At 39.3% G+C, this 23,701-nt stretch overlaps 1 protein-coding gene across 1 annotated transcript; it reads left to right on the top strand.

The window, feature by feature from the left end:
* The first annotated feature begins 15,810 nt into the window (after positions 1-15,810).
* eif4g2a (eukaryotic translation initiation factor 4, gamma 2a) lies at positions 15,811-23,329 on the top strand. Its single transcript, XM_076109792.1, has 19 exons — positions 15,811-15,898; positions 16,798-16,923; positions 17,060-17,162; positions 17,508-17,636; positions 17,738-17,804; positions 17,904-18,055; positions 18,201-18,311; positions 18,395-18,577; positions 18,693-18,834; positions 18,937-19,100; positions 19,202-19,309; positions 19,459-19,569; positions 19,655-19,759; positions 20,499-20,714; positions 20,801-21,059; positions 21,221-21,425; positions 21,560-21,768; positions 21,860-21,981; positions 22,181-23,329. The coding sequence occupies exons 6-19, from the start codon at positions 17,972-17,974 to the stop codon at positions 22,244-22,246; spliced, it is 2,085 nt and encodes a 694-aa protein (XP_075965907.1). The 5' UTR covers positions 15,811-15,898; positions 16,798-16,923; positions 17,060-17,162; positions 17,508-17,636; positions 17,738-17,804; positions 17,904-17,971; the 3' UTR covers positions 22,247-23,329.
* The last annotated feature ends 372 nt before the right edge of the window (positions 23,330-23,701 follow it).

Raw genomic sequence — 23,701 nt, 5'->3', positions numbered from 1 at the left:
TGGTCCCTGACTCCAAACCTTGTCCACCTGGTGGTTGTTTTTGTCTACTTCCCAGACCTGCCATCCTCGAATCATCTAGGCCCTCACAATAGGCTCGTTCGAGATGAGCACATTTCCATATAAATATATTTACAAACAACAAGTAGCGTATACAGATCATATCTAACAGGTAAGTAAATGTTTCTGTGACTTCCTGTTTATTCTTTGAAGGTGGCTGAAAAGTCAGACTTGACAGCAGTTTTTTGTCAACGCCCCCTGCTGCTACCGCCAGCTCTCGTCTACTTTCCAGGCGAGGCGCAGTTCATCTAGAACGAGCCTAACGTCTCACAAATCCTGACATGCCGTCCCATTTACACACCTGTTCCCACTTACCCTCATCAGCCCTGCAGTGCATTCACCAGTCCCTTCTCCCCAGTCACTTGACAATTGTCAATGTTGCTTTGTTGCTCATGTTTTTGCTTTCAAGCCTCTGTTAGTTATTACACTGTATCCTGGAACCTAGAATCTGAAACCTGGAACCTGGAACCTGGTATCCGGAACCCGCCTGCACCCTTAAGTCACCACTGTTTAGGCTGCTACCTACACCAGTAAACCTCTGTACTATAACTGTTGTTATTGAATTCGTGAACCCTCCCTATCTTCCTCTACATGTCTTCATTTGAGTCATCCTTCCTATGCAGCCTGTTAAGCTAAAAGTAAGGGAAAAACAGTTGAAATGTTGAACTTCTGTCACTCCAAGTGGTAAACGCGAACTTAACTAAATTGCATTGGCAGTTCAATTGTATAGAAAATATTGTTGCAATATCAAATTTTGTATAATCAAGAGTTAAATAGCATCCAGTTTAGAATCCATTCGTAAGAACCTATTGGGTATTTTTTGGGCAGTGGCAAAAAGTATGTTTGGATTCCCCCCTTGTGTTGACGCTCTCAGGGTGGAATGCAGATAAACCACTGAGGCTGCAGGTATGACTATAATGACTCTGATCTGTGCTGACAGACAGAAACTGCAGAAAGGACTTCAGAGCTTTCCAGAGCAGACTTGAGTACCAGGTCAGACAGACAGAGACACTGAGAGAGTCAGACAGGAGCGCGGCTCTCCCTGTGCTGAGCAGTCGGTCTCAGGGCCGGTCACGTTACCTCAGCCTGAATGGAGTTTGTCTCCCAGCTGCTCAGCTGAGTCCTCACCCTGTCACACCACTCTACTGGGATCTATTTCTGTCTGAGTCTATGCTGGGAGACATCTGTCAACACGTGTAACGCACCCCATGGAACAAAACTTAAGTCTGTACCATGTGGGAGTTAGCTATCAGTGTCAATACATCTCAACCTGCACAGGGAAACAGGATGGGTGACAGGAAGAAAGAGAGAGAGAGAGAGCGGCGTTAAAGAAAAAACGTTGAATGTTGAATTGTCACTTTTCTTTTAGATAATTGAATCATTCCTTTGAGCTAATTCAGAGAAAAACATCCCAAAACTACAAATAACAAACATAATCCTGATCAAAATGGAAATCCATGATTATACATGTTTATGGTTCTTAGAAGATGAACATAATTTCCATAATTTGATATGGATTAACATAAATACATCTGTACATCTGCACACAATGTTCAATAAGCAGTATTATGAAGCACTATTGCTCCTGTAAAATTTCTATACTCATTTTCCAAAAGTGGTCTGAAAGGGAAATGGTGTGTAACGAAGCATAAATTCTGTAATGTCAAGATCCAGGGCTATTTCCATCCTGCCATAAACCAGCATCAGCAATATTGATGACTCCAATGTGCTCAGTATGGATAATGAATATTCAGCAATTTGGTGAAAAGATCTTACAACAGTGAGTGGTTGAGTGATGGTCTGACCCTTTCAACAACCTGAAATCTCAGCGATTTTCCCAAGACTTCTGCCTGGTTCAGTATATCAGTTCATTCTGAGTGGCCTCTGTAGCAAGGCGGAATAAACTCCAATGCATCTAATCAATATCTATATGATTAAAGCAGTTAGTATGTCCGACCATGCAGTACACACGCTTGTTGTGTGCTACCTCAGAGGATGAATGTGAACAATAGAGAACAGCATATTATACGCTGTTTATTTTCACTGCTTTATATTCCACTGACAAACAGAAACCTTTTCAGCAGAGAGCCACAGCGAGGGGAGCAGAAGTAAAAATGTCAAATCACATTGAGACCAAAAATATAACAAGTCTATAAGCTCCTCCATGTTCCTTATATTTACTCATTAGTGGATGCATGACTGATGACTCTCCTCAGGGTAACCTCCTTGCTGTCTTAAGTAAAACCCTTCAAGTCCTATTTATTCATGCATTTATTTATTTATGTCAGTAGAGTCAAGCATGGGGCTGTTAAGGATGTAACTGAGGAAATAACACTGCTTGGAGCTATTTTTTTTCTTTCTTTCTTTTTCATGAAATATTTCCATGATACATTTGACCTTTGCTGTACGACAGTTCTAGAAACGGTAAAATTCATGCTTTCTTATTATTTCATGTTGTGAATACATGACATATTTCCTGAACTATAGTATCAGCCACACACAACCTATGGAATACAGCTTTTTCCTTTATGAATAACATGAACCAAAAAGTGGGATATAAAAAGGCACCAGAGCAGTGAGAGCATTGTTAAACTTTGAGATGTGACATCTTCCAAAGGGGCTGATGTTTTGAATATTATCTGAATATAGAAACACTCACATGCCGCAATAAGTCATCTAGTTCTTAAATACCTTTTATGAAGACTTGAGGGCTGGTTAAAATCATCATTTTTATTGAACAAGCTGTAGTCCAGTCCAGCATCATTCCTTGAAACCAAAAGGTATTAGCCACATTCAATTTGTAAGAAGTAGTAAGTTATGGCAATGAAAAAAATGACTGTATTTTCTAAGACATTTAAGTGTAGAAAGTAGCAATACGCTCATTGAAAAGCTACTAAACCTCTATTGGCTGCCTTCTGTTCGCATGCACCTTGGACTTCAGTGCGACTGCAGAGTGATTCTGATAAATTACTTTATAACTTGTTTGCGTGTTGAGGGAAGATGTTATTGTGCTGCACAGTACATTAGTTATTTGTCCTCACAGAATGATGCTCGCAGACAGTACATTATATTGTCCGCTTTCACACAGAAGAAGAAGCACCTCAGCTTTTTCTCTAGACACAAGATAGATAGATAGATAGATGGACTTTATTTCAGACTCAGGGTCCATGGAGACAAATACATAAAAAGACAGACACAAACAATAAAAGTACATAGGCCTAGCAATGCCTTACAAAGAGACAGCTGTACCAATGTCGCCACAGCTGGGACTGGTAGCGCGTGGTGCTAAACCTTATGTTGGTTAAAACAACTATGATCCCATTTTCAGAGTCATTCAGTCGACAGATGAATTTATACATGAGATTTCTCAAAACAGTTTGGAAAGTGTTGACTCGTGCAGCCACAAACATTTCACTAGCACTACTCCATCTCGGTCTCTTTAAAAGTATTCTCATGGCGTCATTGTAAGCTACTTGAAGTCTCTGTAAGCTCTTTTTTCTGTAGTTTGACCACAAGTGTGCAGTGTAGAGTGGTGTACAATATGCTCTGAACAGAGACATCTTCACTCCATCTGTACACATACCAAACTTGCGTGAGAGACTGTTTTGCTTGTGCATACATCATACGACATTGCCTTGAAATGTCGTTATCATCGGTCATGTGTTCTGTTATAAAATGACGGAGATATTTTACTTCACCACAGACATCAAGATTATTGTCAGACAATTTGAAGTCAGGGAAGTTTGGACATTTGTCCTCTTTAGTTCGACAGATCAGGATAGCACTCTTACTGGCGTTGTATTTGATGTCATGTTCCACACCATGCACAGTACATATAGTGAGGAGCTGCTGAAGACCAGCGCTAGATGGACTAAAGATCACCAGATCATCTGCATACATGATGTGGTTAACCAGAGTATTTCCAATCATGCACCCAGTATTAGAGGCTTTCAATTGCTTGGACAGATCATCAATATACAGATTAAACAGAATTGGGGACAAAATTCCCCCTTGTCGGACACCATTGCTAACCCCAAATGGGGCTGAGACACTATTACCCCATTTTACTTGCATAGTCTGGTGCGCATACCAGTAAGCCAGAATTCTCACAATATACAGTATGTGGGGACACCTCTTTGGCTCAGTTTGAAAAACAACTTACTATGATTAACACGATCAAAAGCTTTGGAGGCATCAATGAAACACATCAAAACTGATGAGTTTTGACCTCTGTATTTGTTTACAATTTCCTTTAAGGCATATATACACAAGTCAGTGCCATGTTTGGCTTTAAAGCCGAACTGGTTATCTGTGGAGGTGATAAAGTCATGTATTCTGTCCAGCAGGATTCTTTCTAGGACTTTTGACAGTACGCTGGCCAAAGCAATGGGCCTGTAATTCTCTAGGCTACATACTTTACCAGCTTTGTTTTTAATGACTGGCACTAAGAGAACAGACAGCATTGAGTCTGGTAACAAGCCGTGAATCATGAAGCCAGTAAAACAAATAGCGAGGAGAGGAGCTAACCTGGGACTAGCATATTTAAGGTGTTCAGCAGTAATATGGTCTAAACCACTTGCTTTGCCTTCAGACAGTTTATTTATAGCTTGGTGCACCTCATATGATGTAATTGCCATTGACTCATTACTCTCAGAATTGTCCACGTTATACAAATCACTTTTGATACAGTTGAATAAGGTGCTATAATGCTGTCGCCATAACTCAGCAATGTTGTCTGTTCCTGAAATTTCATCTATAGTGCATGGTAAAGATGTTTTACAGTTAAGAGCTCTCACTTCTTTCCAAAAATCAACAACATTGTTGCTTAGCAGCTTCTTGGCCATGGAGCCAGCCCTCATGGCTTGATCATTTTTGCAAATGAAGCGAATGGCATACTTATATCTAGCATTGGTGAGCTTCTTGTACTCAAGCACTGGCCCTTGTCTGGGTCTACCAGCTGTAGCCCATGATTTGAAAGGAAATTGTCTGTCCCACAATGATGCTTGAGGGCTTTATATAGTGTATTGTCATCTGGATTAGTGGACTATGCTATTTTGGGATTGAGCACTATAGGCCACCTTCTGGCTGCAGGAAGGTTTGATGGGTAAGGACGCTATCCGAAAAAAGGTCACAGGTAGAGCACATATGACAGCTCGTGTCCATCCTCCTCAATATGTCCTGGACAAGATCTCTGACACTGAAATCTCTCAATCAGTTACACAGCATTTCTTGATCTTGACCTCCTCCCTACGAGGACTTTAACATCAGGAGCTGACTTCCTCCATGTACTACTGCCAGTAAACTTAAACATATGTCAACATGGAGTTTAGCATCTGTAAAATGTACCGTTCATCATTCATTTATGTTACCATGCCTACATTTGCCAATTTGCATCAAAGTACAGCTGTTGGGGATGTCATTAGTTTTGCAATTATTTGGTCATAAACCAAATTATTGAGCAAACTGATAAAAAGTCAGGAGATCAACAATTTTACTACAATTCATCTAAAGGGAACAATTAAAATCTGGTGTATTATTGTGGTATGTCAGTCTGTGTTACACCCTGTTAAGAGGACTGTGCATGTCTTCTTTATGTATATTGTTTGTAAAAATGTTTATATATGTGTAAATGCTTAAAAAGTAATAAAGTGCTTAATCATAAAAAATATATACAGTATATTCTTAATCTACACAGTCTACAACCAGATCTGAATTACTGATAACTAGTATTTTTGTGTTACAAAACTTATTTTGTGACTCACAAGATTGGATGTTCAGTATGTTGTCTCTTTTTTAATTCTTGGCCCAGGACAGAGAAAATACTTTAACTTCTCCTAAGGGAGCGCTCTCTAAACATCTCATGCTAATACCATCAGGCCGCCAGGTTGAGCCCAGCCAGAGTGTAAGCATAGCTGGAATCAGACACAGGGCTTGTCAGTGATGACTCAGACAGTCCCTCAAGCCCAACACAATTTGGCGCACAGGATAGCCATCATACCTCAGCATATTCATGCAGTGTGTGCTCAGAATATTGAACACACTATCAGCACGAGCAGGTATGGGAGTCCTGTATGTTAATTTGTAATGATATTTGAGGCCACACACCCTCTCTGCCATGTATGACCTGCACTCAATCAGCAATAAATAAGAGCCAATTAGATACCAAGCATGGAAACCCTTGTGTAGTAAATGAGAGGCATGTTCTGGATAGAGCTCTCTGATAGAGAACAGGGAGAATAATTCAGCCAAGCTACGGTTGTTCTTAATGTGATTCATGTTGTCTGCTGAGCGTTCGGACAATTAAAGTTGCATTGCTAAAAGGATTTTTCCCTGCTTTTCCTATTCCTTAATGGATGATTTCCAAACTCGTTGACCCAATAACCACTGGAAGTATAGAGCTCTGACAATCCTGAGGAGTTTGCATGATCCCTGGTATGTGCTTGTACTGATATGTGCACATTATGTGGGATTAAGAGGGAAAAATAAACTCAAAAGGCAAGGAAATATGACTGTTCTTTTTTAAATATATATTTATTAAACATTTTAAAGCATTAAAGTCCCAGAAGCCATGAAACAAAACGAAGCTGGTCCTAAAGAAATCCATGATTGTGGTTGGCCTGAATTATAGTTGATGTTCACACTATGATAACTTATTCATGGTCATGATTTTCATATTTGTAACACCTTTGTATGAAGATTTATCTTGGCACCTACTGTATATACAATAATTGCCATACAAATATCCGTTACAACCTGAATACGTGCTGCACATCATTATGAATCTAATGTATTTCATATTTCTTGAAAAGGACATGGAGACAGAACATATTTAAAATATAAAAGCCCTTTCTCACTGCTGACATTTTGACCTGTCAAGCTAACAGAATCAGTAATGACACTATTTCAGTTCGTTTTCAACTAATTAGCTTTTTACATCTTGCTGAGAGTTGCATGATTTAAATTATACTTTGTTCGTTTAAAAAACAGTTTAGACACAAACAATACTCATATTTAAACATTATAAAAAGTTTTTAAAAAGCACTGTAGCACCATCTACTGGCATTAAAAAATAAAACTAAAATGATCATGGGTCATGTTGTTCTGCTCATTCATTTTAATGACTTTTCCTCTCCTTAGGCGTGAAAAATGGAAACCCACTGTCAAGATTTTTTCTGGGGACTAACTTTAATTAACTTTAATAGGTTATACAATAAATGTAATGAGGCTCTCACAATGGTTTCTATTCATTGTGATGGCTAAAATTAAATTCCTAATTTACTTCTTGCAATTTATTTTTGAGTTCTTGATAATATATTGTCTCATCGGAAGCCGAATATGATGGATATTTTCTCTTTGCACTGCTTTGTGGAAAATTGGGTCATTTATCAGTTTCACTGAGCAATTCAAAAGCCCAGGGAAAGATATTATGGGATATACACTACATTTTCAAAACTGTTTAACTCACTACTTCTGTATTTTATGGTACTGGAGAGAAGGTTTTGGGTGGAATTTCATATCTGGCTGCATGTTCATGTCATTGTTACATGTTCCTCTATCTAAAGTGTTCATTTTAGAAACCCTTACCACAGCAGAATACTCCCACCATGAAATTTGAATGCTGCTTTAAAGGCCCATTTGACGGATCCCTTTGACATATGTTTAGGAGCTCATTTTCATTTCATAAGAGTCTTTTTGCTTTTTGGAAACTCCAGACTTATCATCATGCACTTTCTCCTTCAGGACGATTTGAAAGGCCAGATTTTTATCACTTTGAACTTACTGTTGTCCTTCTGGCAGTACACACACAGTAATCCTGTATTTCTGTGTTGCTTTCCTTGGGTCTTGGTCTACTCCCTGATTAAGAGGCTCTTCGGGGCTATACCCTAACTGGGTTGTTCCATGATTTATTATTTTCTAATTATGCAGCCTACAGTGCTCCTTTAAAAATAAAAATGCTCATTTGGACATATACTACTCGCCAGGTCTATGACTCCCATATCCCATCTCTGAAATCAGTTAGTGGACAGAGTTTGGGATTTAATGACACAAAAAAAAGAGTGACACTCAATCAAGGATGTTTAACTCAAGGTATTCTCGATGCACGTTCACTCACTTTGAAGTGTCATCGCAGTGGAGTTGAGGTTAGGTAAACTGAGTTTGAAAGATCATTCTTGACTTTAGACAAAATCCATCTCCTCACAAGGTCCACTCAGGAGCTGTCCTGCAGATTTCCAACATATCACACAATCTATACCTCTGCAGATGAAGTATTCCAGTTGGAAATACCCTGTTATATATTCTATGCACTTTAACAACTTTTGAGTAAAATTTAGGTTATTAGCTGCTGTTTCCCAAGTCAAGATTTTCATGAATGAACTCATAAAATCTCTTTTTTTCAGTCTCATAAAGTTGGCCACATTATCAATCTCTAGGCAGTAATACAGCTACTTATACTGCAGGACTCCTGTGATTAGCCAGGTGGAAAGTTAAGATGGAACATAACTCACCTCACTCACAGATCACATTGTAGGAGGAAGTCAATGGACAGAGCGAACTACTGAGCCCCTGTGTCTCATATGTCCAGCTTCATATTTAGAATGTGGTCAATAGTGAGACTGTCGCAGTCCATCTGATACTGCAGGGAAATGCCTCTAATGATGAAGGTTAGTGTTTGGATCAGCTATCACATGGCATCTTTGGGGCTAGCAAAGATTGTATGTGTATTTCTCAAAGACACTTCAACAGAGCCAACCACTTGACATCAAATTCTGAACCTGTGTCTCCCATTCGCTCTCAACACAACACAAAGCTACCGCTGATTTTCTATTTCAAACCTCTATCTATTTCTCCAGGTCCACGTGTTCCAGGTAGAGAAGCAACACCTGGCTGTGCTTTCCCAGGTAAGTCTTTTGTATGAACATCTATTTTCTAGGTGAGTAGGTCACCACTATAGCTCGACTACTTCATGCAAAATATGAGAAAATTACGCTTTTAGATTATTTAAAAATAATCTGGCATAATGGAGAGAGCATGCAGAATACAAAATGCATGACAAGCCACAGTGTTACAAAAAACAAATGCATTTAGTCCATCTGCTGTTTCTGTTCAAGCCACATATGAATGGAGTTATATGAACTATATGAGAGAGTTCAAGAATTCAGTACTTATTTTCATGTACTAAGGAATTTAAGAAATGATCTTCTGCCATCCTGATGTCTTGTTTTACATTTAATCATCCAATGTACAATTTAGATTGTAGAGAATTGTTACGTATTTTTACGATTGCACAACTGTGCTCATCTGCTGTGTTCGCTGTGTATTTTTATTTTTAAAATTTCGATTTTCATGACTTTTGTCTTCTGAAAATGAGCCCTCTCGGCTAACTTTGGCCTATTTGCAGTTTTGTTCTCGTATTTTCAGTGGTTGTTTAATAAGTAATAATTTAAATTGAAATTAAGATGAAAGAAAAGAAAAGAATACATGTGAACAGGGACAAACAACCTTTTACTTACAGCTGATGCTGTGGTGATTGTTTGATTTTAATTCTTCTAGATTTGAGCTCTGCATTCATTCTAATCTATTGGATCGCCTTGAATAGTGGGTTGGCATCAGGAACTACTACACTGGTTCAAATCTTATTTATCAAACAGAACTTTCTCTGTAGTCATCGATGAAGGCTCCGTTCTTGGCCCTTTGTTGTTCTGTACATACATGCTGACATTGAGGCATGTCATACATAAGCATACAAAATCCAGTGCCGTTGTTATGCAAATCTATGTCCCATTAATGAAAAATAGCCTTTTAGTTAACTCTAGCGCATTTACAGCAATGTTTTATTAATGTGCACCGTCTCTAACCAAATAAACCAATAAATGAAATAAAAAAGAATGAATTATAAGATTTTCATAATTTATTATCTTCTCTGTCCAAAATAAATTGTTGTCCAAACTATGTCCAGCTAAATTAAAACAAATCAGAATTGATTGTCTTTGGTCCCCTAAAGTCCATCCCTGATTTATAAAAAAAACCTCTTGGCTCCCTGTATACAAACCTTTAAGTTATTCAATCATCTCTTTATTAATTCAGGAGCATCTCAAAAATCAAGTCTTTTCTCTGTCGACTTGATCTCGAGGTCATTCATGCTTGTCTCGGTTAGATTCATTGTAATTCATTGTATTCAGCATTTAGCCTAAAAAACTGTTGTGGTATAATACGGCTGACTTCTGTTTCTTTCTGTTTTTGAGAGGGGTGTCCTCATGAAAAGGTTAATGCCATAACTCCAGCACTCTGGGGGGAGGCAGTTATGACAGCTATGTATCAAGTCACATGTTGTTCTTGGGCCATCAAAGTTGTGGGTCACATAAGTTTTGTTCTCTCATAATTTCCAAACATTAAGAAAAAGATTTAGGAGTTACGTGCAGTGCAATATCATGCATTGTGAGACGACCATTTTCTTCATTCATTACTTTTGTGAGGAGTGCGGTAGATTCATCCTCAACCCCATCAAACGCTTAATCTGGAAGTTTCATGCTAATATTTGACTAATAGTTGTTGTTTTTGTCACAGCATGTCTGATGCAACAGTATAGGAGCAATGAACTTACATCATGTCCCACTTGTAGTTCATTCAATTAGTTTTAAACACATTACTGCCATCTTGTGGTCAAACACTTTCCATCTTAAATCAAAATGGACACCACATCTTACACATCACAATATGTAAAGTGTGTAAAAAATACCCACAGGTACAATAACTGAAATTAGTTTCAATAACCTCACAGTATTAAAATATAACGTATTTGGAACAAATTACTTCCTTGCTGTTTGCCGCCAGAAGACTGGGACTGACAGCAGGATTCAAAGGAACTATATTTATATCACCGTAGGGTACCTGGCCCAATTAACAACATTAATCTATATGACAGCAGGTGGGACGTGAAGAACCTTCTCGATTTATTTCATTTGATCTCTGGAGCATGATGATTTGATGATACTCAACATACATTTACACAGCTACTTATATCGGGGTTTGATTTGATGTCATGTTTCACAATATGTCTCCTGACATTTTATCAGTAAAGATTATTTCTTGCGCAAGTTTTAGATGTTCAATCTGATTGGTCCTTGATGCAGTTTGAGTATTGAATCCACAGTTACACTTATTATTAAGTAGAGGAGCAGATTGCAATTTTCAAATAGTATCTTCATTAAGCAGCATTTCCACTGGAATCTGGATTGAAACAATTTTTAGAAATGAATACAAACATTAATCCATCAGTTCATCCATTATTAGCTCTATCACTTCATAGCAAGAAGAACCTGTATTTTTGTGATGATGACTAATATGCCAAAATCTAGTTTGCATTCCACAGCTTTTTACTTAATACCGAAGGTCCAAACAAAGTTCAAACAACACCGAAAAATCAGTGAAACCCACATCAAAAGAGATACGAAGCAAACCAAATGAAATAATAACCAGCTTCACACCAGCCCCAACTGGAACAGTACGCTTTTCTTTGAGTGCAAAGCGAAACCTCACTGACTTTACAGGCACACTGGGCTTAATTAACTGGGAGTGGAGTGTTTACTGTCAGACAACTGGCTTCATTCTGCTTTTGATGAAAGATTGACGTCTCTCAGGAGTGAAGCAGCAAACAAGTGAAGGCATAAAGAAAGGTCTAATGCTCCACAGACTAACAGGGAAAGTGAATAAACATGATGAAACGAACGTCTTTGAAAGTGATGGGATAAGGTATATCAGAGTGTGTCAATAAGAATACCTACAAGGGGTAATCTTTGCAGCTACATTCAGTGATTAGATAAGTATAACTGAATAAACAAGACATTCAGTGTTAATGTGTTAGACTTCAAACTCCATTCAGCTACATTTATTCATCAGACCACAAGCAGAACCTGGATTCTTTATGGATTTGAGGGTGTGAAGAAAAATGACGACTGCTAAAAAGACAGTGGGTCCCAACGCAGAGGTCAGGACATCACAAGGGCTCACAAGATATATGTTGTAGGATCATTTAAAGGAATAGTTCAACATGTGCGGAAATATGGCCTTCTGGCAGAGAGTTTCCTGAGAAGATCAGTACCACTTTGTCTGGTAATTATATGGCAAGCAGCCAGTTAGCTTAGCTTAGCACAAAGACATGTTGCCTGACATTTAAAGGTGGTATCGATCTTCTCATCCGACTCTCCAAATGTCAAACTATTCCTTTAAATTCAATGCGCATTAAATTATGTGTAAATGTTAAATTTTCTCAATTGTCTCTATTTTTTTTCTCTTTTACTGTGAAAAGGGCAACTGGTTAGTTTTACTAGTCTTCAGGTCTATAAAAAACAAGAGTATGGAAACATCACTCTTTGGCTGCTTGCAACTCATAGACGTATGCAACCTTTAAGAAGGGGTCATGAGGAGCCACATGCTTAAAGGTTGGTAAGTTAATAAGACATCTCACGTATTTTGTACATTGTGTATTTCACATTAGAGTCCAGTTTAAACATGGCTGTTTTACCACCAAACACAATGCCAATGTAAAGAGTTCCAGACACACTGACTATTCAGGTTTAACCACACATCACAACGAGACAGTGGAAATGCAGTTTCAACTTGTTATCAGTAACTTTGCGGATTTCATATTGTTTTGGCATCTACATTGCTCACAAGCACTATAACAGTTCATGAGTTCATTGCCAAAGTGTTTGTATTATCTGAATTATGTTCATCATCATGACCATTCATCTTGCACAATGCGTTACCAGTCTGGTCTCGCACAGTATGCATTTACTGGCAGAAGGGGGAAGTGACTCATGTTGCTAAATCAATGTGAACAATAACACGGATGTTGTATTCCTACACCCAATCAGAACGTCGTATAAAACTGTTACCTCCTACTCTATTGTGCAATAGCCAGAGAAAAACAAAATGAGGTCATGCAATAAAGTACTGACCCCATCAGGTCCAGATCTGACAGTCTCTGGACACAAAGCCTGAAAAGTCTAAATTATATAAACCTGCTCTGAAAGAAGGGGAAATAGTTTAACATCTTGTCCTGATGATGGTGCTACAAGAAAGGTCAGGTTATCACTATAGACATTAGGATTCATCCTGGGGGCCCCATGAATATCCTCTGCAAATTCTATGGAAATCTTGCCATTACAGGAGCTTTGGAAAGGTCATCAAAACCATTAGGAATCCTCTGCGGACCATTAATATCTGACAACTTAATGTAAATGTGGCCAGTACTTGTTGAGATATCTTTACTCTTTGCATCTCCATATACCAGTGGGCAGAAACTGGAAGAATGAGTGTGAAATCAGCATGTAAGTCCTCAATAAATGGTTTAATGGTGCACTTAATTAAGAATTATCCTCCATGCTGGCTCATGAACCCTTTGGGCATCAGGATGGCAGATTGCATTTGGTTTGAGTGCTGTGTCAACAACAGTCATCGATCCTCCTCCTTGGCATCCTTGAGTCAAAAAAACCTGAATCCCTAGTAGCTCCGAAATCCATGCCCTGCAGTTAACCCTGGGCCGGGACATCCCTGTAGAGGAGGGCAAGAAAATTGAGTCTCCCTGAGAGGATCAATGTAGTTTCACTGGTGACTTTACAATCCATAAGGTCATATTCTGCTGTGATGGAAGTCACTTATATGAAGACAGTTTCCACCGGCAAAGGAAAGAAAAAAGTCGATGAAAAGGCAAGATAAAAATAAAAATAACCTCGGTAAATCAAAATAATGTGATGACAAGTCAATATCATGACGTAATACACTTTTGAATCACTATTTCATAACATTAGACTAAAAATGATGAGGTACCAAGTCAAATGTATGAGATAAGCTAAAGCTATTAACACGCTGCAATTTTGACTTACTATCTCATAGTTTTGGAGTACAAATTATGGATGAAAAATGTATAAGTTTGGATATCAAGTCAAAATTAGGAGATGGAAAGTCAAAATCACGAAAAGTTTGACTCACTATTTCACAACTCTGAGTAAATATTATGAGATAACTCAAAATTATGATATAAAAAGTCAAAATTGAGTGAAAGTTGTACTCACTATTTCATATTTTGACTTTAAATTATGGAATACTAAAATGAAAATCTGACATAGTCGACATTTTTTTATTACCATCCCATAATGCCGATTTATTAAGTCAATTGTTTTGTTTATTAAGTCAATTGTCAATTGTTTTGTCATCGATATTTTTCCTCTACCTGGCGAAAAATGTTCTTCCATTGTTTTCTCTACATCCAGCTGTAGGACAATCCTTGATTTGTCTCAGCACACATCCAAATTCCACAGTACAGAACAAACCCTCTGGACAAGACACCAGACGTGTTATTCCGATGAGAGCAGATTGCGAAACGTTCACGAGTTTTCCGTACGTAACGTCGGCAGGGTGGGACGATGACGTTGCACACGGCCCCGTATAAATACCGGCTTCCGCATGACGTAGATAAGCAGTCAGCATTCTTTCTTTGCTGTAGCCAGTTGCTATCACCGTCGTGGTTTCGACTAAATACTACCGAAACGTATTGGCGTAAACGCGACTTGTTGAGCTAATTTTCCTAATCTATCTTTTTTTCTCTCTTGGTCGACAAGACAGCCATTACACTGACGTTCCCTTTGTAAAGGTAAGGTACCTCGATGTCTTCCCCGGCTAACGGTCAGCTAACTCAGTTAGCCGACCGGTCGGGTTAGGAAGTTCGTCTTCGTTACGATGATGTTATATTCGATGCGGTGAAATACCAATGTGGGTTGTTAAATTTAGCTCTAGCTGACCTCGTTTGACAATAAGACGACGAAATTGAGTGGTTTCACGTTCAGAAAAAAATAGTGTTTTTCGAAGACTTTCGCCTAACGTTAGCTTATTAGCCGTTAGCGTACCGGCGGCCTGCTGAACAAAACCTCCCAAGATGTCGCTGTGTGTGGACATCCGGTGTCTGAACAAAGACATCGTAAAAACAGCTGATGGGATTCTGTTTTTGGTCTATTTTTACGTCGTTTTATATCTAAATGCATGACGATGTCGTTGTATAATAGAAACTACGTACTAATTACATAAGTTTTAACGCCCTGTTTTGGCTTTTTTTGTAAATGTTGTAATTATGGGATAAGAGGATGAGCCACGTAATGTTGGCAGTTTACTGATAACTCACTGATACTGGTTTTGCCGTTTTATGTAATCATTTGGTTAAATTGACCAGATTAAAAATGAACCTAACGTTAATTGACATGAATAATTCCAACGAGGCACGTGTAATCCTGGTTTCCCCTCTTCCTGTAGCGGTGCCATCGGTCATTACGGGTTAGGTTATATAAGGTAAACCTGGGTAATTTAGGTTATATAAATTAAACCTGGGTAATTTAGGTTATATAAATTAAACCTGGGTAATTTAGGTCATAAGGTAAACCTGGGTAATTTAGGTCATGGCGGATTATGGTTAGGAGGCGCAGAAAACTACGCCAACGTAGTGTTCTAGCATAATTTAGCTATACTGTTGCTAATTTAAGATGGTAACGTTACAGATCCAGTGTCGCATTCACTTACACGGACAAAGATAAGCCTGAAATCCACTAAACTCTTAATAAAAACGACACATATCATTAAAGCTTGACTTTAATGTGCTTGGTGACCCTCAAACGTGTGTGTTTTGCGTTTTACTCCCGTTAGCTTTGAGCTAATGTGTTCCGTTGTATCCGTCTCTACTTCCAGGTCGCTCTTTCCTTCCCTTCCCCGGAACATTATTCTTTTCAGATATTCTTTGTCAAGCCGCCAAAGTGGAGAGTGTCGTTGCATCAGGGGGTCCTTCTCGTTTCAGGTATTGAACATTACCCCATTACACGGCCTATTTATACTGCTGAACCCCAAAACAGCTTAAATAAAGGATTAGGCTCACATCTTATGTTAAGTTAAAACCTTTTTCCTTTTTTTTTCTTATCGCAGTGTAGCGGGAGGAGGTGGGGGTGCACCTCAGCACTATCCCAAGACTGTCGGCAACAGGTGATTTTCCAAAGTTTCCTTTCTCATGGAACACCTAGTCATTGATCTTTATTACATATTAAATCCATATCCATCTCCTACAGGCTGGAATTACACCCTCATATTTATTGTACACGTATGGGGAATAGGGATGTCTCTAAGTGCCTTCTTTAGCCACTGCATATATTAGTATGTGGCTCTACACCACTCATGGTTTCCAGTTATGAGGATAACATGCATATTCTACAGGTTTACTTTGACCGTCTACCACTCAATGATTTGGTACTGTCAATATAAAATTTTTTTTTTTTTTTCCAATTGAGTTATAGGGAAACTTTGCATATATTTCAACTGGCTTTGTATTGTTGCAGTGTGAACAATTTTTACCATCCCTCCGTGTCACCGGAGCAGCCCACCCTCCCACCAACAAAAGTTGCTGTGTACTGCAAAATGGTGCATTTTGTGACATGAGTTTGGAGCTTGGGTAACGCAGCCAAACGTCATTAATGTGCACGTACCACACTGCAACGATGCAAAGGCGGTTGAAAATGGGCAGCATAGTATTTAAACATAAACCATAGACGCGTCGAGTTGTGTTTGCAGTAGTTTATCTGTATCTTCAATCACATTTCAGTGGCATTGCTTTCAGACCTTGGTGTCAGCCACAATGTATCGTGGCTAGATATCTGTGGTAAAAGGTCTGGTTTCTGTATTGACTTTGTTTTGTGTCCATTGCAGCGGGTTCCTGGGGAAAGCCCCAGGTTCTGGCGTTCAGAGATGGTTACCTTCTCGAAGCACTAGACGAGATGCCAACTCCTCCCACGAGAAAGGGCAAAATGATGCAATATTTAGGAAAGTGAGAGGGTAAGTTTCTGATTTAAATCCACATTTACTCCAGGTACAAAGATTGTATTGGAGTATTTCAATTGTAAGCTTGGATCTTAACACCTCTTGTGAAGTCTTTTCAACTCATGTCCATTTTATTTTATTTATTTTTTAGCATACTTAATAAGCTGACCCCAGAGAAGTTTGACAAACTATGCCTGGAGCTCCTCAATGTGGGTGTGGAGTCAAAACATGTCTTAAAAGGAACCATCTTGTTGGTGGGTATTCTTTTAGTTGTACTTGTGAATTGTTCCTATAACCCATTAAAATGTTCACCTAACCCGTAATAAGTACTTTGAGAGGCAGCTTGGTAGTGTGTCACATTGTTCTAGTCATAAATCTGAAATGAACAATGTTTTAAAGTGTAATAGGACTTTCCAATGCTCACTTGAGTTTATACATTGTTGTAGCAATTTGTGGTTGATACCACTTGTAACCCAGATTTGGTATTGAATTGACTATGTGACTGCAGCCTTGGTCTGCTACAGCATCTTAAATACTGTAATGTTGGTTAGGATTGTGTCTTAGCTGGTTAATTTGATATTTTAATTTCTTTATTTTAGATTGTTGACAAAGCCCTCGAAGAGCCAAAGTATAGCCAGTTATACGCTCAGCTATGTCTACGCTTGGCAGAGGATGCACCAAACTTTGAAGACCCAACCGAAAATCAAGCAACAAATAAGCAGAATACTGTAAGTTTTTGTAAGGATGGGATTTTCCCAGGAATATAGTTGGTTAACTGCTTTAGTACTCTATGGCACCATCTGGATTTTGAACAATTTCTGTTTTACAGACCTTCAGAAGGCTTCTGATTTCCAAGCTTCAAGATGAATTTGAGAACCGCACCAGAAATGTTGAACGTAAGTGATTTAACAAATACACATGGCCGGTTACTAAATATGCAGGTCTTTCTTGAATTGTTCCTTGTATTCAACTGTCGTACCTCCCCCGCCCTGTAGACTTTGACAAACATGACGATCCACTCACTTCGGAAGAGGAGGAGCAGCGTGGTATTGCGAAGCTCAAGATGCTGGGCAACATCAAATTCATCAGTGAACTTGGCAAACTCAACCTTATCCATGAATCTATCCTCCATAAGTGCATCAAAACAGTAAGTTCTGTTTTACTTTTAAATGGTTGGGTGTAATCTCAAACCTTATTTGTCATAACTTGTGTAATCCAAAACTGATGTGACTTCGAACCACCAAGATGGTGAAGAAATGAGTTCTTTGTATTGAGTGTTCTTTCTTTTAAAGCTTTTGGAGAAGAAGAAAAGAGTCCAACTTAAGGACATGGGTGAAGATTTGGAATGCCTCTGTCAGATAATGAGAACAGTGGGACCTAAACTTGATCATGAAAAGGCTAGGGTGAGTATCTAAAATAACAAACTGATAATAGTCTCGTCTTAAAATGTCAGATTCCTTATATAACAAATCCCTTCTCCTTTCAGTCCTTGATGGATCAGTACTTTAGCCGCATGCAATGCTTAACAAACAGCAAGGAACTGCCGGCTAGGATTCGTTTCCTGCTCCAGAATACCGTGGAGCAGCGAGCAAACCACTGGGCTGCTCGCAAAGCGTATAGTGACAATGGACCAAAGACGATCAACCAAGTTCGTCAGGATGCAGTAAAGGTTAGCTATAAACTGTCTCTATTTATCGTGGACAATGTAAATGGGATTACCGATCTAGTACTCGTAGCTTCCCTGCATCCTCAGATTGTGACTGGATTCCATCTGTGCTTTGCAGGATTTAGGTTGTTTCTTTCCACCTTCAAACGATGGCATGCGGAACGAGTTCTTCATGGAAAACTCCTCCTTCCTGCCAACTAGGATCAAGTTTGACAGAGAAACTCTTGGTGGGCTGGCTGATATGTTTGGCCAAATGCCTGGTATGTCACAGCTTTTGTTCTCTCGGGAGATAAGAGCGTTAGTCCGTCAATAAGGATTGATGCTTTTTGGACACGTTTTAATGTTTGCTGTGTTTTGTGTAGGAAGTGGCATTGGTACAGGTCCAGGAGTCATTCAGGACCACTACTCTCCTACCATGGGACGTCATCGCACAAACCCGCTCTACAACGGCCACATTGGAAACAGCAACGGTTCACACCAGCCTCAATTTGAAGGGGGAAGCAAACCGTATATAAAACCAAACCAGGTACATACATCTACACTGTAATTTTTCAGTACTTTATAATAGAGTATTTGGGGAGGGAGTCATCATGCCATACACTAACACTGTGAAATCTCTTTTTAAAGGGGCAGGGTTCACCCGTTTTCAACCACAAACAGACTCACGCTGTGCAGATGCAGTCTAAGGATATGGCTCCACGATTCGTCAAGAAGGGGAAGGTCAATGCTGATGAGGTACATTGATTAACTGAGATTATGTTTGATTGTTTTGATTGGAAGTTCAAATGGCACCCAGTAGTCAGGGTGCCATTATATGGATCCAAATGTGTCGGCTGGATTAATTTACAGTGATATTGTGACACTCGTTGTCTTCACCCCTCTAGATAAGTCTGAGGCCAGCGCAGTCCTTCATCTTAAGTAAAAAACAAATCCCTAAACTGCAGCCACAGATGACCATGATTCCTTCAAGTGCCCAAGGTTCCACACTCGGACAGGTAACATTTCAAATCGCATGTGTTGAACAGAGATGGTAATCACAGGTTCCAGAGAACATGCATTCATTTGGATTTATTTGTTTAGTCTCCACAGCTTGGCCTGAAAATCAATCCTCCTCCAATTCAGGAAAAACCTGCAAAGTCTACCAAAAAGGCTCCTCCTACAAAGGAAGAGTTGCGCAAAATGACCGTAAGTTAAACTCTCTGTGCTTTCTTCATGCACAATATATCATGTCTGGCATAATGTATCTCAGTCCTTTGGGGTGGCGCATATGGCAAATATGTATATAAAAAATTGTATCAGGCAGGAACAGTTATCACAATTATTTTTGTTGGTTTTAAAGACTATTTTGCAAGTTACTGAAAAGTACAACCAAACTGATTTTTCCATTTGAAAAAAATAAATGGCCCTGCAAGGTAACAAACAACAAATTCTGTTGTCGCACTAAAGTTTTTTTTTTTTATTTTTATTTTTTTTTTTTTTTTTTTTTTTAAATATTTATCAGTAACTTTTGGAAATCCACATCAAACATGTAGCATTGAAACAGCTTTTTTTTAAATCGTCTGGCACAGTGGTCTCTCCACATAAAAAGCACTACGGATACAGTGCGTCACGCTCAGCAATTTTCAAAGAGCGCAAATGGCATCACCATTATAACCAAATATGTTCTGACCTAAAGGGACAATCTGTCAACACAGAGTGTCTGTAGCTGGTACCGACGACGTTGTCTTCACTTCACCTCTCTCCTCCATGTTTGGTGGCATCTTGGGGAGATTTAAACACTGGAGCCATAGAACTGCAACTGATAGACTGTGCCCTCGTAGCTCGATACTAACGCGCTCTCTGTAAAGGCGGACATGGGAGTCATTTAAATCCTTCACAATCTGATAGTCCTATCTCACAACCCTACCGTCCTTTCCACTTTCAGGAGACGCTGGTGGCAGATTACCTGAACAACAAGAACATCGATGAGGCAGTGAATGCTGTGAGGGAGATGAAGGCTCCAAAGCACTTTTTGTCTGAGATGCTGAACATGATCGTGGTCTATTCACTTGATCGTTCAGATGAAGATAAGGAGCATGCCAGCACCCTGGTCCTTGCTCTCTGCACAGAGAGTCTTGCTACGGGTGAAAATCTAATGCAGGTTAGTATTCAGGATATACGAAACTCGTGTTTTTACTCTCTGAATATCAGTTACTCGGCTCTAACTACTCTGTTTTTATTTGATAGGCCTTTTTGAGTGTTCTGGACCAGTGTCCTAAGATCGAGGAAGAAGTACCACTGGTGAAGTCCTACCTGGCTCAGTTTGCTGCACGCGCCATCATCACTGACCTGGTCAGCATCGCAGATCTGGCCCACCCGCTGGAGAATGGTGCACATTTCCCACTATTCTTGCTCTGCCTGCAGCAGATGGTCAAACTGAAGGACCGTGAGTGGCTGGCTGACATGTTCCAGCTGAGCAAGGTCAACATGCAGAAAATGCTACCTGGTATGTCCAAACCCACTCCGACCGTATGTTAGTCATATATATGTATGTGTATATATGTATGTGTCATTAGTTAGTCTCTTTTGCTATTAGTGATGTGTGTATATATATATATATATATATATATATATAATTTTTTTTTTTTTTTTTTTATTCTTCCATAGAAATTGACCAAAACAAGGACCGGATGCTGGAGATTCTGGATGGCAAAGGCCTCAGCTTTTTGTTTCCACTGATGAAACTGGAGAAAGAGCTGCTGAAGCAGATCAAAGTCGATCCCTCCCCACAGTCGATCTACAAGTGGATCAAAGACAACATCTCTCCTAAACTCCACACCGACAAAGGCTTTGTCAACATCCTCATGACCAGGTACAGCAGTGCACAATGCCCAACTCTGCTGCTCAAACTACCCGTTTGATCAGCCATTGATTTGATTGTTAATCTAACCCCAAAACAATATATTTTGCTCTTAAAGTTAACCGTATATTTGTCTCGTCTGCCAGCTTCTTGCAGTACATTGCATATGAGATCAACCCTGACGACGACGAAGAGCAGCTTTCAGCACCCAGTAAGGAGCAGCAGGATGAGGAGAAGCAGCAGCTGCTGGCTTTCAAGCCAGTGATGCAGAAGTTCCTACACGATCACATTGAGCTGCAAGTCGGTGCGCTGTATGCCCTGCAGGTTCACTGCAATACCAAGTGTTTCCCCAAAGGTATTTACACTTGAGTTTAGAAACTCGGCATCAAAGTTCAATACTGTCTCTGACTTGGGCCTGATGCTTAATGATTCCTCTCCTCTTCCAGGTATGTTGCTGCGCTACTTTGTTAACTTTTATGACATGGAAATAATCGAAGAAGAAGCCTTCCTTTCATGGAAAGAAGATGTCACCCAAGAATACCCAGGGAAAGGAAAAGCATTATTTCAGGTATGTACTAATATAATTTACTTTGCTAACCAGTATTTTTTCAAATTGGTGAAGGAATCAAGTTACAGATGATCAGAAACTTGAATATTATGATCACTTGCACAGGAAAATGATTAACCAGGTTCCATGTAAATGTCCCAATAAGGCTCACACCTAGGGTAATGCTGTGTCTAATGGAGATACTGTGTTTATGGTGCAGGTGAACCAGTGGCTGACCTGGCTGGAGACTGCTGAAGAAGAGGAGTCTGAGGATGAAGATTACTGAGGAACATGCCAAAGCCATGTGTTATCAGGATGCAATGAATACTTTTTTTACTTGTCTCCATTCGCCCTTCCCAGTCTCGACCCGAACTCCTTCCCTCGCTCCTTGTTAATGAATATTTTCCAACCACTGTTACAATTCATTCCACTATGAAATGTTTTGCCAGATCAAGCCAGCATCACAACCATTATATTCATATTGTATTTATGCTTTCCTTTCATCTGATCTAAGTTGATGTCCTGCAGCCGAGGTTTTATACATTTCAATCTTGGGTTATATTTTCTTTTCTTTAACAGTAGGCAGTATTTTCCGGGAAACTGTACCAACACCTGACCCATTGTATCACCTTTTACATCTGGTAGGAGTCACCAAGTGCTGCCATAACTACTTACTTAAAAACTGTTTACAAAAAGAGAATCTCTAACATAGTGCAAAGAGACTTTACTCATTGTTGTATCTGCATTTGTTAAATCAGTTTTTAGATGACCGTTGCTTAACATCATGAGTCGTTGCAATAGTAAGATACAATTTCCTTGACTTGTAGAAACCATCCTGTGTTGCGGTTTTGGGCTGACATAATTATAATGGTTTTGTGTGCTTGAAAGCAAACCTTTTTCTTTTCTTTTTTCTAAAAATTCATAACTATCTAGATTTGGACAACGGACTTTTTTGATTTGCACAGTGTGATTTCAGTTACCCACATTTAGTTAAAATGAATCAAGAGCTTTTTTTCTGTACAAATCTTTTGTGCTGTTAGGAACGAGTCTGTGTGGCCTTTTTAATTTATCAATTCATATGGATATACCTCTTATGTATCTCGGACTATACTTGAATGTCTCGGTTTTATCATTGAGACAGCCAAAGCTTAGTTTCCTGTGCAACAGTTGTTCACCACCATGTGTGGAAATTTTACGTCGGTTTGCCATATTTGTCGAGTTTTTAAATGGTCTTTTTAATCTTCATGAAATTACAAAGAATGTACTGTAGATGTACACTTTTCCTTCTTTTGGGGTGTCACTGTTGGGGTAAGTGCAAGAAGTTCAGTGTACAACTACAGATCAACCTTGAATAAAGTTTAACAGTTCATGTCATTGTCCTGAAGACTTATTTTCCCCATCTCTCTCAAACTTAAGGTTTCATTTTGAATATTCACTTGCTTTCATATTTTGCGTGCGAAGGCATTTTAGTTAATTTCAACCATTTGGAACAGAAATGATTAGTTACCCTGGTTCAAATCTGCTGTTTGGACATTCTCCCAATATTGGCGCGTTCCTTAGGCGTCCTACCAGTCAAACACACTAGGGTTGATGGTCCGCTAGCCTGGCGACCTGTCCAAGTGCATCTTACCTTAGGCCCATGTTGAAGCCCCTCCCTGAATAGAATAAGGGGTTACAGATTACAAATCACATTTAAGCAATTCATCACTGTACTGACCACAGCCAGTGTACTTTCAGTCCC

The sequence above is a fragment of the Anarhichas minor genome, unplaced genomic scaffold, assembly GCF_050575085.1.
Source record: "Anarhichas minor isolate MPS153535 unplaced genomic scaffold, ASM5057508v1 ptg000042l, whole genome shotgun sequence".
NCBI lineage: Eukaryota > Metazoa > Chordata > Actinopteri > Perciformes > Anarhichadidae > Anarhichas > Anarhichas minor.
Note: the sequence above shows the minus strand (reverse complement) of the source record. Positions and strands in the feature narration are given on the sequence as shown.

Coding starts and splice junctions, on each gene's coding strand:
- eif4g2a (XM_076109792.1), top strand. CDS start 17,972: ATGCTGGGCAACATCAAATTCATCAGTGAACTTGGCAAACTCAACCTT. Junction 19,760..20,498: donor AAGAGTTGCGCAAAATGACC/GTAAGTTAAACT, acceptor TTCCACTTTCAG/GAGACGCTGGTGGCAGATTA. Junction 21,426..21,559: donor GTCAACATCCTCATGACCAG/GTACAGCAGTGC, acceptor CTCGTCTGCCAG/CTTCTTGCAGTACATTGCAT.